General features: G+C 40.5%; 1 protein-coding gene across 9 annotated transcripts in view; it reads left to right on the forward strand.

The window, feature by feature from the left end:
- The window catches only part of bptf.S (bromodomain PHD finger transcription factor S homeolog), a 65,457-nt gene that overhangs the window by 1,640 nt on the left and 50,687 nt on the right, over positions 1–13,130 (forward strand). For all 9 annotated transcript variants that reach the window (XM_018237651.2, XM_018237648.2, XM_018237653.2 and 6 more), the window contains exon 2: positions 11,655–12,477. In XM_018237651.2, the coding sequence (XP_018093140.1) occupies positions 11,655–12,477 (823 nt within the window). The remainder of the gene's footprint in view (positions 1–11,654; positions 12,478–13,130) is intronic.

Raw genomic sequence — 13,130 nt, forward strand, 5'->3', positions numbered from 1 at the left:
TACCATCCCTCAGTTCCACATGTGCAGAAATAATTGCAGGGTGGTTGTCTTGATTTGTGCTTCATTAGATTATAGTGCTGTGCGTTTGTCATGGATTTCTCCGTGAGCTGTTATTGTTTTATACCCACTGATCCAAAGCTAACTAACCAGGCAACTATATTGTATTATTCTTTATTAGCTCCCATGGCACATCTCATTTGTTTTGAATATTTGAAACTTTTATTGTTTTTCAATGTAACAAATAATAAATGCAATAAATTACAAGCATCCAGCTGCATGCATGTCCTAGTCTGGTTATTGTATGCGTACCTTAGGTATGACCCTACACGGTCGGTCACCTCTAGTGACCACTTAGGATATTCTGTATCAGCGCCATTAATTTGCAGCTGGGAGTATGATGACATTGGGGGGGGATCTCGGAGGGAAAGTGTAAAAGGAGGAGACAGGGGGAAGACATAGAAGGGTGACATAGTTACGGTAGCTAAAGTTTATTGTTACCAGACATCCTCTCCTCTGTTGTACCTCTCAGGGAGTTCTAGGATCGTTATTAGAATCAGTTCGAATTCCGTCCAGGTATTGAGCCCACGGATACCACTCCAGCTCCCCTTCGTAGCTCCTATCCAACAATTTGTCTCTGATCATTTCCATCACTCGGGTCCAGTTTACTTTGGCTATTAGTGGTTGTCGACCTGGTAGTTGCGGTCTTTTCCAATGTGCTGCTAGAAGAGATCTTGCTGCTGTCAGGATATGTGTAGCTAATTTGTGAGAAGGTTTAGAATTTACAGACTGGATTTTCATGCCTAAGAGAAATGTGTGCGGGGTTGCCTGAACCGTGCTACGTAGAACCTCGGAGAGCAGAGAAGCTACCATTTTCCAGAATTTTTGGGCCACCTCGCAAGACCACCACATGTGTAGGAAGGATCCCTGTTCCCCACATCCTCTGAAGCAAGTGGTGTGTTCTGGATTACCGCTAAATTTGCTGATGTGTGTTGGGGTGTAGTACCAACAAAATATGATTTTATATGCTCTTTCGTTGGGGGTTACGCATATGAAAGTTTTTTTGGCTGCTTCCCAAATATATGACCAGGTCTTATCTGATATTGTAAGATCTAAGTCTGTTTCCCACTTTGCCATGTAAGGTTGATGCATATCCGTGGTATCTGATGAAAGTTGTCTGTATAGTAGTGATATCAAGTGTGCTGGGTAGGAGCGTTTGAAGCAAATTGTTTCAAAGGAGTTCTTGGTTTGAGCGTTCTGGGTTTTGATTCCTGGTGGGAAGCTCTTGTTGCAAAATATAGTTCTGTGTCTAGTGTTATGTGTGCTTAGTTTCATCCTAATGGCTACCGAGTCCCATAGGTCCAGTGCTTGTTGTGAGGGGGGTTAAAGACCTCTAGGAATATCCTCTAGGAATATCCCTATTTGCCTTAGGAACCCAGAATAAATGTGCTTGTTGCATGGATGCTGTGAAGTGTTCTTCAATTTTTTTCCATGGTTCCTCTGTAGGAGCGTGTTTGTGAATCATGGCCTCCAATCTACTGGCCAAGTAGTACCTATATATATGTGGGACTCCCAGTCCTCCTAGGGATTTCAGCTTGGTCATGATTGACACTATTAATTCTGGGTCTCTTTCCTGCCCAGATAAAGTTTGATATTGCCCTTTGAAGTGAAAGGGCTGTTTTTTCGGGAAAATTTATTGGCAGGGACCATGGCACATCTCATTTCACAGGACACACAAGGCTTATAAAATGCCTCAGAGAAGTTCCTGGCAGTCACTCGTGTATATTTATAGATGTGTGCCACAGACCAGTGCCACCTCTTGAGTACTTATTAAATATGTGTAATAATTGTAGGTTGTAGCTCCACTCAGGATTTTCTTTGTATTAAAACTACAAATAGCTTTTACTACTCATTACGCACTGCGCAGTTGTTGCCAGTTTACTGAATTCAGTCTTATCTCCAATCAGGTACCTGGGGGGAAGGAGTATCATCATCATCATTTATTTATATAGCGCCGACAAGATACGCAGTGCTTTGTGACATATATGTGTATGTGACAAGGGAAGTGTTACACATTATGCAGCTGAGACTATTGGGCAACACGCTTGTTGGGATCAGATGCCACCTGTTGCAGGTGTGTGGGACTGTCACAAGCATCTCTAGTACTCGGTGTCTCACAACTGGGCCCTGCTCACTTTCCTCAGCCACACGTAGATACCTCATCTTAAATTTAACCTTTGTGGCAGAGGGAGCTGTCCTGCTGCAGATCTTCCAGTTCTCTTCTTTGAAGCGCATAAGCTCTTCCCAATTCAGTTTTAGAATTTTATAAATTCTGTAAGCTTTTCCCTTCCCTCTAACGCCTGTTTTTCATTTGCCTTTCTGTTTTACAAACTACTGCCTGGTTACTAAAGTATCGAATCCTAAAAATGTAAATGTTTCAAAACCCACAAAAAGTAAAACCTGAGGACTAATTTTGTTTGTCTGCACTCTAGCCAACTATAAGGCTGCCGTCTGCTGCTATGAGACACAAGGGATTCAGGGGGGGGGGTGGATTCGGCATCTTCCTACCTGATTGCTAAATTGCTTTAAATGCAGAGGTCCCCGTTATGGTATTGTCATGGAATATTTCAACTAGCCTAAAACCCCTTGTGTTGCTTTAGAAAGCCTACTATAGTTTATATACACAAACTGCTTGGTAGCCATGGGGGCAGCCATTCAAAGCTGGAGAAAAGGCACAGGATACATAGCAGATAACAGATAAGATCTGTAGTATACAATGGGATTCTTCAGCACTTATCTGTTATCTACTGTGTATGCATTGCTTGAATGGCTGCCCCCATGGCTACACAGCAGCTTGTTTATATAAACTATAATAGTCTTTCTGAAGCAAACACAGCACTTGTACCAGTGCAGTACATTATCTTTTAAGTACTTTAAAACTATTTAATTTTTAGATGTTACTGTTCCTTTAAGGTATTTGCCTTGGGCTAATCACCATGAAATGGCTAGAGTTTGTGCTCTGCTGCTCATGGGTCCTGCAGTTAAGGGATTTGGCTCATGTCCTTTCCTGACCCATCAAAGGGGATAAACATCCCCATTTTTATAATAAAATGTAATTCCAATAAACGTTCTTAATTTAAGCTTCAGCATACTGAAATAAGAAGTTTTCTAAATATAATCAATTAAAAATGATGTACAGTTTCTAAAATAATCAAGTTTATCTTCACTATCCCTCTCTCGGCATCTGTTTCTCTTCATTCTCTCTTCATGCAGCAGTTAGATCCAATATATTTTATAGGGGGCTCCTTTTGCCTAGAAGATGTATCAGAGCTCACGATTAATATCACCAGACATCGTGTCTCTCTACATGCAGGATTTGTGCAAAAGGCAGTTATTTTGTTAGTACTTGAATCAGTTATTTGAGTGAGTTCTAATTCTGCTAGGAAAGGAAGATATATTGGATCTAACTGTCTGACACCCAACTCCTGCATGAAGACAGAATGAAGAGAAACAGATGCTAAGAGAGGGATAGTGAAGATGAACTTGATTATTTCAGAAACAGCACAGCATTTTTAATTGATTATATTTGGAACACTTCTTATTTCGGTATGATGAAGCTTGTATTAAATATTTATTTTTGCAATAGTTCCCCTTTGAACTTATTTGTAAATCTATTTGCAATTGATTTGCTTTTCCCTCTCTGTACTGATTCTTGAAACAATGTAGCAGATGTCCGTTTTCCAGTTCTGTTTCCAGTTGTCAAAATCCAAAATGTGTCACTGGTCGTTCCTCAGAAAAGAGAGAAAAACAAGACAATAATAGTGTAGCGTTCTTTTCTAGAATCACGCCTCCTTGTGCTTACATTCACACATTTATCCGTGCTATTAACCCCACCTCGACCTGTTTAGGTGGAAATGAAATGTTTGCCAAGTGTACTTATAACACCATCAAGTAAAAAGTGTAGGTGCTAAGATATGAAAAGAAAAGTTGAAAGGTAAAGTTAAGTACCCACACGATTGTAGTCCCACTTCTGGTGATATATTATACTCACAGACGGCCCTTGTAAAATCACATATCACGACATTAACTGCTCTTCAAATGGTTCCCTTGGACAACAAAAGAGTGGCATGTGTGGGAAAACGTTTATAAACACTTTAATAAAATTCGTATAACACTCACAATGTTTTCGGTTTTAAAATCACTTTTAAAATCAAAGCGGCATTTCTCTTGTGCGAGCTGAAATCCCTGCAGTGTGTGGTGAGGTGCACAAGGAGGTGTGATTCTAGAAAAGAACGCTACACTATTATTGTCTTGTTTTTCTCCCTTTTCTCTTTTTTGAGGAACGACCAGAGACACGTTTTGGATTTTGACTTTTTTGAAGGTTGGAGAGAGCCTTTATTTCGTTACTGGATTGGAGAACTCACTTGGTTTTGGGACTTTGGTTTTTCAATTTTTATATTTGATACTGTTTACAGTTGTGCTTGAAAGTTTGTGAACCCATTAACATTATAAATATTACCTAAAACATAATTTGATTTTCATACAATTCCTAAAAGTAAATGAAGAAAACCCATTTAAAGAAAAAATTATATTTGGTCATGTACTTCTTGAAAAACAATGATACAATTACATATCTGCAAGTGGCAAAAATAAGTAAATCGGTATTGATTTATTTTCGCTCAGTATTTGGTGTGACCCTCTTGTACAGCAATAACCGCAGCTAAATGTTGTGGTGGCTGTTAAGTCCTGCATAGCGACTTGGAGAAAGTTTAGCCCATTCCTCCATACAGAACAGCTTCAGCTCTTGGATGTTGGTGGGTTTCTTCACATGATCGCTCGCTTTAGGTCTTTCCACAGCATTTCTTTTGGATTAAAGGAAAACTATACCCCCCAAACAATGTAGGTCTCTATAAAAAGATATTGCATAAAACAGCTCATATGTAAAATCCTGCTTCATGTAAATAAACCATTTTCATAATAATATACTTTTCTTGTAGTATGTGCCATTGGGTAATCATAAATAGAAAATTGCCATTTTAAAAAATAAGGGCTGCCCCATGGGATCGTAGGATTCACTGTACTCACAACCATACCAACAAACCATACATGTTAGGTCACATGAGCCAATTAACAGACAGAGTTCTGCCTTTTGCTTCCTCACTTCTTCCTGTTACAGTTAGTGTTGTAGTATTTCTGGTCAGGTGATCTCTGAGGCAGCACACAGACCATCACGAAATGGTGGCTCAAGGCAAGAGATGTAAAAGGGCAATATTTACTTAAATATATATTCCAGTTTGGTAAGATTCTTTAATATGCCATTTAATAAGATATGAACTATCTGTTGCTTAAGTGTTCATTTTGGGGGTATAGTTTTCCTTTAAGGTCAGGACTTTGACTTGGCTGTTCTAGAACATTCACTTTATTTTGCTTTAACCATTCTTTGGTATACTGAGTTGTGTATTTAGGATCGTTGTCTTGCTGCATGACCCGCTGTCTCTTGAGATGCATTTCATGGACAGGTGTCTTAAAGTTCTCCTTTTTAATTCTCTGGTATAGTTCAGAAGTCATTGTTCTGTCAATTATTGCAAGCCGTCCAGGCCCAGATGCAGCAGCACAGGCCCAAACCAGAACACTACCACCAGCATGTTTCACAGATGGGATAAGGTTTTTTTGGTGGAATGCAGTGTTTTTCTTTCTCCAAATGTAATGCCCCTCATTTAAGCCAAAAAATTCTATTTTGGTTTACCTGTCCACAAAACAATCTTCCCGTATCCTTCTGGTTTGTCCACATGATCTTTTGCAAACTGTAGATGGTCAGCAATATTTCTGGGGAAGAGCAGTGGCATTCTCCTTGCTACCCTGCCATACACATCTTTTTTAGCAGTTTAGTTGGGTTGAGGTCAGGGCTCTAAGCAGTGAGGTTTTTCCCACTTCCACAAACTCCTTCCGTATGGACCTGTCTTTGTGCTTTGGGTCATTATTGTGCTGAATTGGGAAAGGCCCCCATAGACTGTTCCACAAAGTAGGAAGCACAGAATTGCCAGGAATGCCAGTGTACCCTGTAGCCTTAAGGTTTCACTGGAACCAGGAACCCAAACCATGCCAAGGCTCTAAGATGTATGTAGTGGTTCTTGGCTGGCATATGTCATCTTGCAGTGCTCCACTGAGCTGCCTGTTGTCGCTGCATTGACTTGGGCCCACCTGCCATCTGCTGGCGACAAGTAATTCTTGGCCCAAAAGCTGAAACACATTGAGCAAAAAACAATACATGTGCTATAAGCCTAAGATTTTAAAGAGTGAGAGAAACTACATTTACTTATGGCCGCCTCACTAGTATACAGTCAAATGAATATGGGTCAGTAATTGTTAGATTCTAAAGAAAGAATTGAAGCTTGCTTCACTGTTTTTACTGGACCTGTGGTATTCAGCTTCCCAGGGAGTCCAGGGAATGCCCCTGCGGCTCTGAGCAGTGACTTCCACTTTTTCTAAGGACCCTGACAGACAAGGAGATTAGTTGCCTCAAACTCCACTTTCTGAAGTTGCTTCGCAGTATTGCTGTATTTTTTTTTTTTTTTTTTTATTCAAGTTTTTTTTCTGATAGTTGGCAAGCCTGACCAACCTATAACCAGTCAGTGGAAAAACCTTTAAAGGGCTAGGCCAACATGTAGATACGAAAAAGCACACCGGCACACAGGATTTGAAGCTGCAGGGCGAGCCCTTGCAATTTTTTAATGCAGTGCAGGTGCACTGCATTAAAAAATTGCAAGGGCTCGCCCTGCAGCTTCAAATCCTGTGTGCCGGTGTGCTTTTTCGTATCTACTTGAGAGGTTTGCCGATTCCTCCATCACCGGGCACCAGGTACTACCATATTGGACGGGTGTCGTGGGTGTGCGATTTCCTCTACAGCTACCTAGGCCAACATGTAGCCAATCGGAGCATGCGAGCATCAACAAGACTGGACCAGCTAGTAGTCAGTGGATTAGAACATTTAATTTCAGTAATTACATTTATTATTACATCATTGCTGCTTAATGAGAAGCACAATGCCAGTCGAGCCTCTGCTCAGAAATGCTCATTTGATCATTAAATGGAAGTACATGTTATTCATTCATTCAATTGCTGTGCTGACCGGGGTATTTTATCTGCCTCTTTTGTTTGCTGGACAACAGCATCAGACAAAACACCCTTTAATCTAGGCCTAAGGGTAGAGTTACACTTGGCATCAATGCATCAATACAGATTTTAGCCCAAGCATGTACACTTGAGTCTTTTGGGGTCAAAATCCACCCTGTGTGGGTACCAATAAGTGCTTTTCCCATGTGCATGATGCAGCCTGGTCGATGTGGTTGGGAGTTTTAGCGTGGCCATTCATTTTCTGACCTACACACTTTAGAGTCTTTATTCACTGTGGCTGCTTCTATATGTGCACCAATATTACTATATTACCGCCTCTCTTCTGGACAGTACTGCTTTTGTTATATTACATGCATAAAGTGATAGTGACAATTCTCCAGGAGTGATATCCAAATGATGCAACACTAATGTCCTGTGTGTCACTGCTGGCCATGTTAGGCACATAGCATCTCATCTGCACACTGGCATGGGTATCTAAAGTGGCACAGTAAGATCTCAGTCACCTGTCTCTCCTTAGGGATAGCCATTCTTCCACTCTTTCTTAATCATATTTGGTCTTTTGTGTGAATTTCTTCCTCTGTGTTTCCATGGCAATGCCTGAATGATGGAAGGAGGTCACTTAATACAGAGACCAATATTTTCATTATACAGTGGAGGCAACTACTATTCTGGTAGCTGTGGGTGCACTATTGGCATTTATACTTTCCTTGTTTGTCTTTATCCAATAAGCCCCAAGCCCATAATTGTCTTTGTCATGGTTCTTATGGCATAGTTTGTATTTCTAAATTACACTGTCTACATTACAGATAATTCACTCTACCGTAAACAATGTTTTTCCTAAACCAACAAGTGTGTTTTGATAACAGGTTCTTAAGTATACAGTGGGATTCTTCAGAGCTTATATGTTATCTACAGTGTATCCTGTGCTTAAATGGTTGTACCCATGGCTACATATGGGTATATATGGTAATTCCTTTAAAACACTTAAATTTTTTAGTGTTACTGTTCCTTTAAGCTGCTAGGGGGAGGCGTGATATCACTCCAACTTGCAGTGCAGCAGTAAAGAGTAGCTGAAGTTTATCAGAGGACAAGTCACATGACTAAGGCCACCTGGGAAATTGACATGTTTAGCTATATGTCCGATTTCAAAATTAAATATTTAAAAATAGTCGGTGCAGAATTCTGCTGGAGCAGCTCTAAAAACTTATGTGCTTTGAAAATGCATGTCAAAGTAATTTAAATATACCATAATTTTGCTTTGTTAAAACTGGTGTTTTTGCTACAGAAAAACAACTATATTTTATATAAACAAGCTGCTGTGTAACCATGGGGGCAGCGATTGAAGCCAGAAAAAGGAGTAAAGACACAGGTCACAAAGCAGATAACAGATAAAACACCATTGTATTGGACAGGGCTTATCTGGTATATGCTATGTAACCTGTGCCCTTTTTCTAGCTTCAATGGCTGCCCCCATGGCTACACAAATTCTATAGTAATCTTCCCGAAGAAAACACACAGCTTTTACCAGTTCGTGGTAACCGTAAATTTAAATGTTAATCATTTTAAAACACTTTCATGTTACTTAATGTCAAGTTGTTGGAACTGGGTTGTAGAACTGACTCATGTTTAGAAATATTCAGGGCAAGATTTCAGTGAGGCGCCCCAGATCATCTTCCCTCCTGCAGTTACAAAAGATTTTGTGGCCTATTGTTAATGGTGTAGAGGTATTACTGTAGGACGCCTGTGTCAGGAGAGATGTGTGGAATACTAATATTTTTTTTCCATATTTCATCAAAGTAGAGTTATGGGACATGTCATCCAGAATGCTCAGGAACTGCGCTTTTCCAGATAAGGTGTCTTTCCATACCTTAAAGGAGAACTAACCCCCTAAAGCCCCCTAAACTTACTAGCATTGTCCCCTCACCCTCCCCACGATGTGCATTAGTTAAAAAAGAAAAAAAAATCTGCCCCTTAAATGAAAATCTTCCATTACTTCATATTGTCTTTTTGGGCCTCAATGCCAAGTTGCGCATGCGCAGTTGAAGCAGATTCCTGACTTGGCCCATCTGCACATGCTCCCCCAGGATTTGTGTCGATGAAACGACCCGAAGGCAATACAACCGGGATCTCCGCTATGCTTCTCTGCATTTAAGGGTCCGGGTTTTTTACTAATGCACTAATAATTAAAGTGTTAAACGCAATAGAATTGTTTTGCCTCCAATGCGGATTTGTTATGGGCATTTAAAGACACTAATATCTTCCCTTGACACCAATGTGGTATCTCCTTGTGCCACTTTTGACAGAATAACTTGCTGTACTCCTGCTGCTGTGTCCACTATTTCTGATCACTTGGAGAAAAGAACAAATGAGTGTTGGATTTCAATGGCAATACTAAATATACAGGAGCAATGCAGTGTGGGCAGCTGGGAGCCTTGTTAACTTCTGTGAGTGTTGCTGCTGACTGATATTAACAAGGCTGCAATGTTGTGTTGTCTGGCTGTATAGCTGTTCTTTCCTGTACCTTTGCTGCTATTTGAAGGTTAATTGCATTCAGTTAGGTTGCTTTTCAAAAGATTGTCCCCATACGTTGCCAGTGAGAGCTGCTGGTTGAGCTATGCTGCAGCCACTTTGCCCTGTGTACGTTCGGGAGGTTTTAGGAAGGAATGTCCAAAAAGGGAATTAAAAAAATGGTGTGTAAGTTCACCTTTCCCTGATTGTGTTATTGATGTAGATGTTACAATATAGAAATAGTATTACAGTGGGGTGGGGGGCATTTTCATAGAATAGTTAAGATCGATTCAAGTCAGACTTATTTAATTTCCTTTTATGAGAAGGTGAGCAGGGACCTCAATTCTGGGATGGAAGTGGATGTTATCTACGTTGACTTTGCTAATGCACCTTCTGTGCACACAGAAGGTTACTGGTTAAATTAAAGAGCAAGGTCTCATGGGGCGGTTTTACGTTGTGTTTTTAAAAACGAACGGAAAAATACATATAAAATTAAGCCCTACTGAAAATAATGGAATACGCACTATTGCAATTCCCACTTGCCGTTTGAGAGTCATGTGGCACAAAACGCCAGTATATGTGTTTTTTTCAGCAGAAACGCCAATGTAACAACATGTTATTGAACTCTGTGGGACCTGCAGGTTTGGAAATGCACTTTGCTGAAATACACCGTGTGGTAGCCAAATTCTCACAAGATGGATACTATTTCTATATTGTAACATCTACATTAATAACACAATCAGGGAAAGGTGAACTTACACACCATTTTTTTAATTCCCTTTTTGGACATTCCTTCCTAAAACCTCCCGAACGTACACAGGGCAAAGTGGCTGCAGCATGGCTCAACCAGCAGCTCTCACTGGCAACGTATGGGGACCACTTTTTGAAAAGCAACCAAACTGAATGCAATAACCTTCAAATAGCAGCAAAGGTACAGGAAAGAACAGCTATACAGCCTAACACAACATTGCAGCCTTACTTAGTCCCTGTTAATATCAGTCAGCAGCAACATTCAAAGAAGTTAACAAGGCTCCCAGCTGCCCACGCTGCATTGCTCCTGTATATTTAGTATTGCCATTGAAATCCAACACTCATTTGTTCTTTTCCCCAAGTGATCAGAAATAGTGGACACGGCAGCAGGAGTACAGCAAGTTATAAATGAGCTAGAGAGAGTGCAGAGACGTGCAACTAAACTGGTGAGGGATGGACGACTTAAATTATGAACATGGGAACATGATTACACTTTTACAAGTACATAAGTCACTATAAGTCATTATAGACAAATAGCAGGGGACCTTTTTATCCATAAAGAAGATCATCGCACCAGAGGCCACCCCTTCAGACTAGAGGAAAAGAACTTTAATTTGAAGCAACATAGGTGGTTCTTCACAGCGAGGTTGTGGAATACACTACCGGGTGATGATGTGATGGCTGATTCAGTTAATGCCTTTAAGAGTGGCTGGGATGATTTCTCGGACAGACATAATATCAAAAGCAATTGTGATACTAAACTCTGTAGTTAGTGTATGAGTATATATAGTTTACGGGAGTGTAGGAAGAGTCAGTGTGTGTATGTATGAATGCTGGGTTTTATTTGGATGGGTTGAACTTGATGGACTTTGGTCTTTTTTCAACTCTAACTATGTAACTATGTATCTAATCTAACTATGTAACTTCCTCCAGGTTTCTGTAGCCCCCTCCAATAAAATGCATCTTACTCCCCCCACACAGGCTTTGTGTTGGACAATATCCTGGCTTACACAAAAAAGGGAACTGCTTCTGTTCTCTGTGATTTATATATTGGAACGCATGAGGGTCTGGCTTTTTAAAGCCTAGCAAACCATTAGGGTGGAATAAGAGGGTCCTCCATATGCAGCCCCACCCCATACAGATTCCAAACATAAATTAATATGTTTGTATGTGGTGGCACCAAAGTGACAACCCTAACATTTTGACTGTCAAAGTATGAAATATTCCTTTATTTTATGTCAATGTATATTTACTTTTATTCACAGGAAGGCGGAAATCCAGAATTCATCGCCCTCGCTCCCCAATATTTGAGGAGAAAGACATTCCTCCTCTGGAATTTCCCAAGTCCTCAGAAGACTTACTGTTGCCCAGTGAGCACTTAATGAATGTGGTTGCCATTTATGAAGTACTGAGGAACTTTGGCACTGTTTTACGCCTCTCTCCTTTCCGCTTTGAGGACTTTTGTGCCGCTCTTGTAAGTCTGGAACAATGCACGCTAATGGCAGAAACTCATGTGGCGCTTTTGAAAGCTGTTCTACGTGAGGAGGACACGTCAAACACAACTTTTGGACCTGCTGATCTTAAAGATAGTGTGAATTCTACATTGTACTTAATAGATGGTATGACGTGGCCAGAAGTGCTGCGAGTGTACTGTGAGAGCGACAAAGAATACCATCATGTGCTTCCATACCAGGAGGTAGAAGAGTACCCCTTTGGACCAATCGAAAGTAAAGTACAGGTTCTTCTTTTTTTAGTAGATCAGTTCCTTACTACCAACATGGCCCGAGAGGAATTAATGTCCGAAGGGGTAATCCAATACGATGATCATTGTCGGGTTTGTCATAAACTCGGTGACTTGCTTTGCTGTGAGACATGCTCCGCTGTCTACCACTTGGAGTGCGTTAAACCCCCTCTACAGGAGGTTCCAGAAGATGAATGGCAGTGTGAGGTGTGTGTGGCACATAAGGTGCCTGGAGTAAATGACTGTGTTGCTGAAATCCAAAAAACGAAACCGTATATAAGACATGAACCTATTGGCTACGACCGGAACAGACGGAAATACTGGTTTCTCAACAGACGGATCATTATGTAAGTAGTATTCTCTTGCCTCCTTAGTGCCCAGGGATAGCTGCTGCTGATTGAATCCATAAAGGAACAGTTCAGTGTAAAAGCAAAACCTGGGTAAATAGGCTGTGCAAAATAGAAAATGTTTCTAATATAGTTAGCCAAAAATGTAATGTTTAAAGGCTAGACTGACTGGATGTCGAACAGAACACTATTTATTTTCAGCTCTCTAACTCTGAGTCAGTCAGCAACTTAAAGGAGGTCACGTGGGTATGTCCCATGTGCCCCCCCCTCAATTCACTGATTGGTTGCTGCCTGGTAACCAATCAGTGGAAACCAATCAGTGGAAACCAAAGCAGGAAGTAGTGTTCTGGCTGTTATGTTAGACATCCAGTCACTCCAGCCTTTATACATACAATTTTGGCTAACTAACTGTATTAGAAACATTTTTTATTTACCCAGTTTTTATTTTGATACTGTTCAATTCCTTTAATTCACTGAATTTTCAATAGCATGCCGACATTTGTACATTGATAATGGTACGTGGAATACTAAATTGCTTTTCTAGACTCTGTTTTGTTGGGCAGCAGTGTCATAGAATTCTTTCTCCAGTAGTATCATCTGCAAGAGGAACAGTTTCAGTTGTAAAAATCATGAGCTTTGATTTTTCAAGGCAG

This window comes from Xenopus laevis, chromosome 9_10S (genome assembly GCF_017654675.1).
Source record: "Xenopus laevis strain J_2021 chromosome 9_10S, Xenopus_laevis_v10.1, whole genome shotgun sequence".
Lineage (NCBI taxonomy): Eukaryota > Metazoa > Chordata > Amphibia > Anura > Pipidae > Xenopus > Xenopus laevis.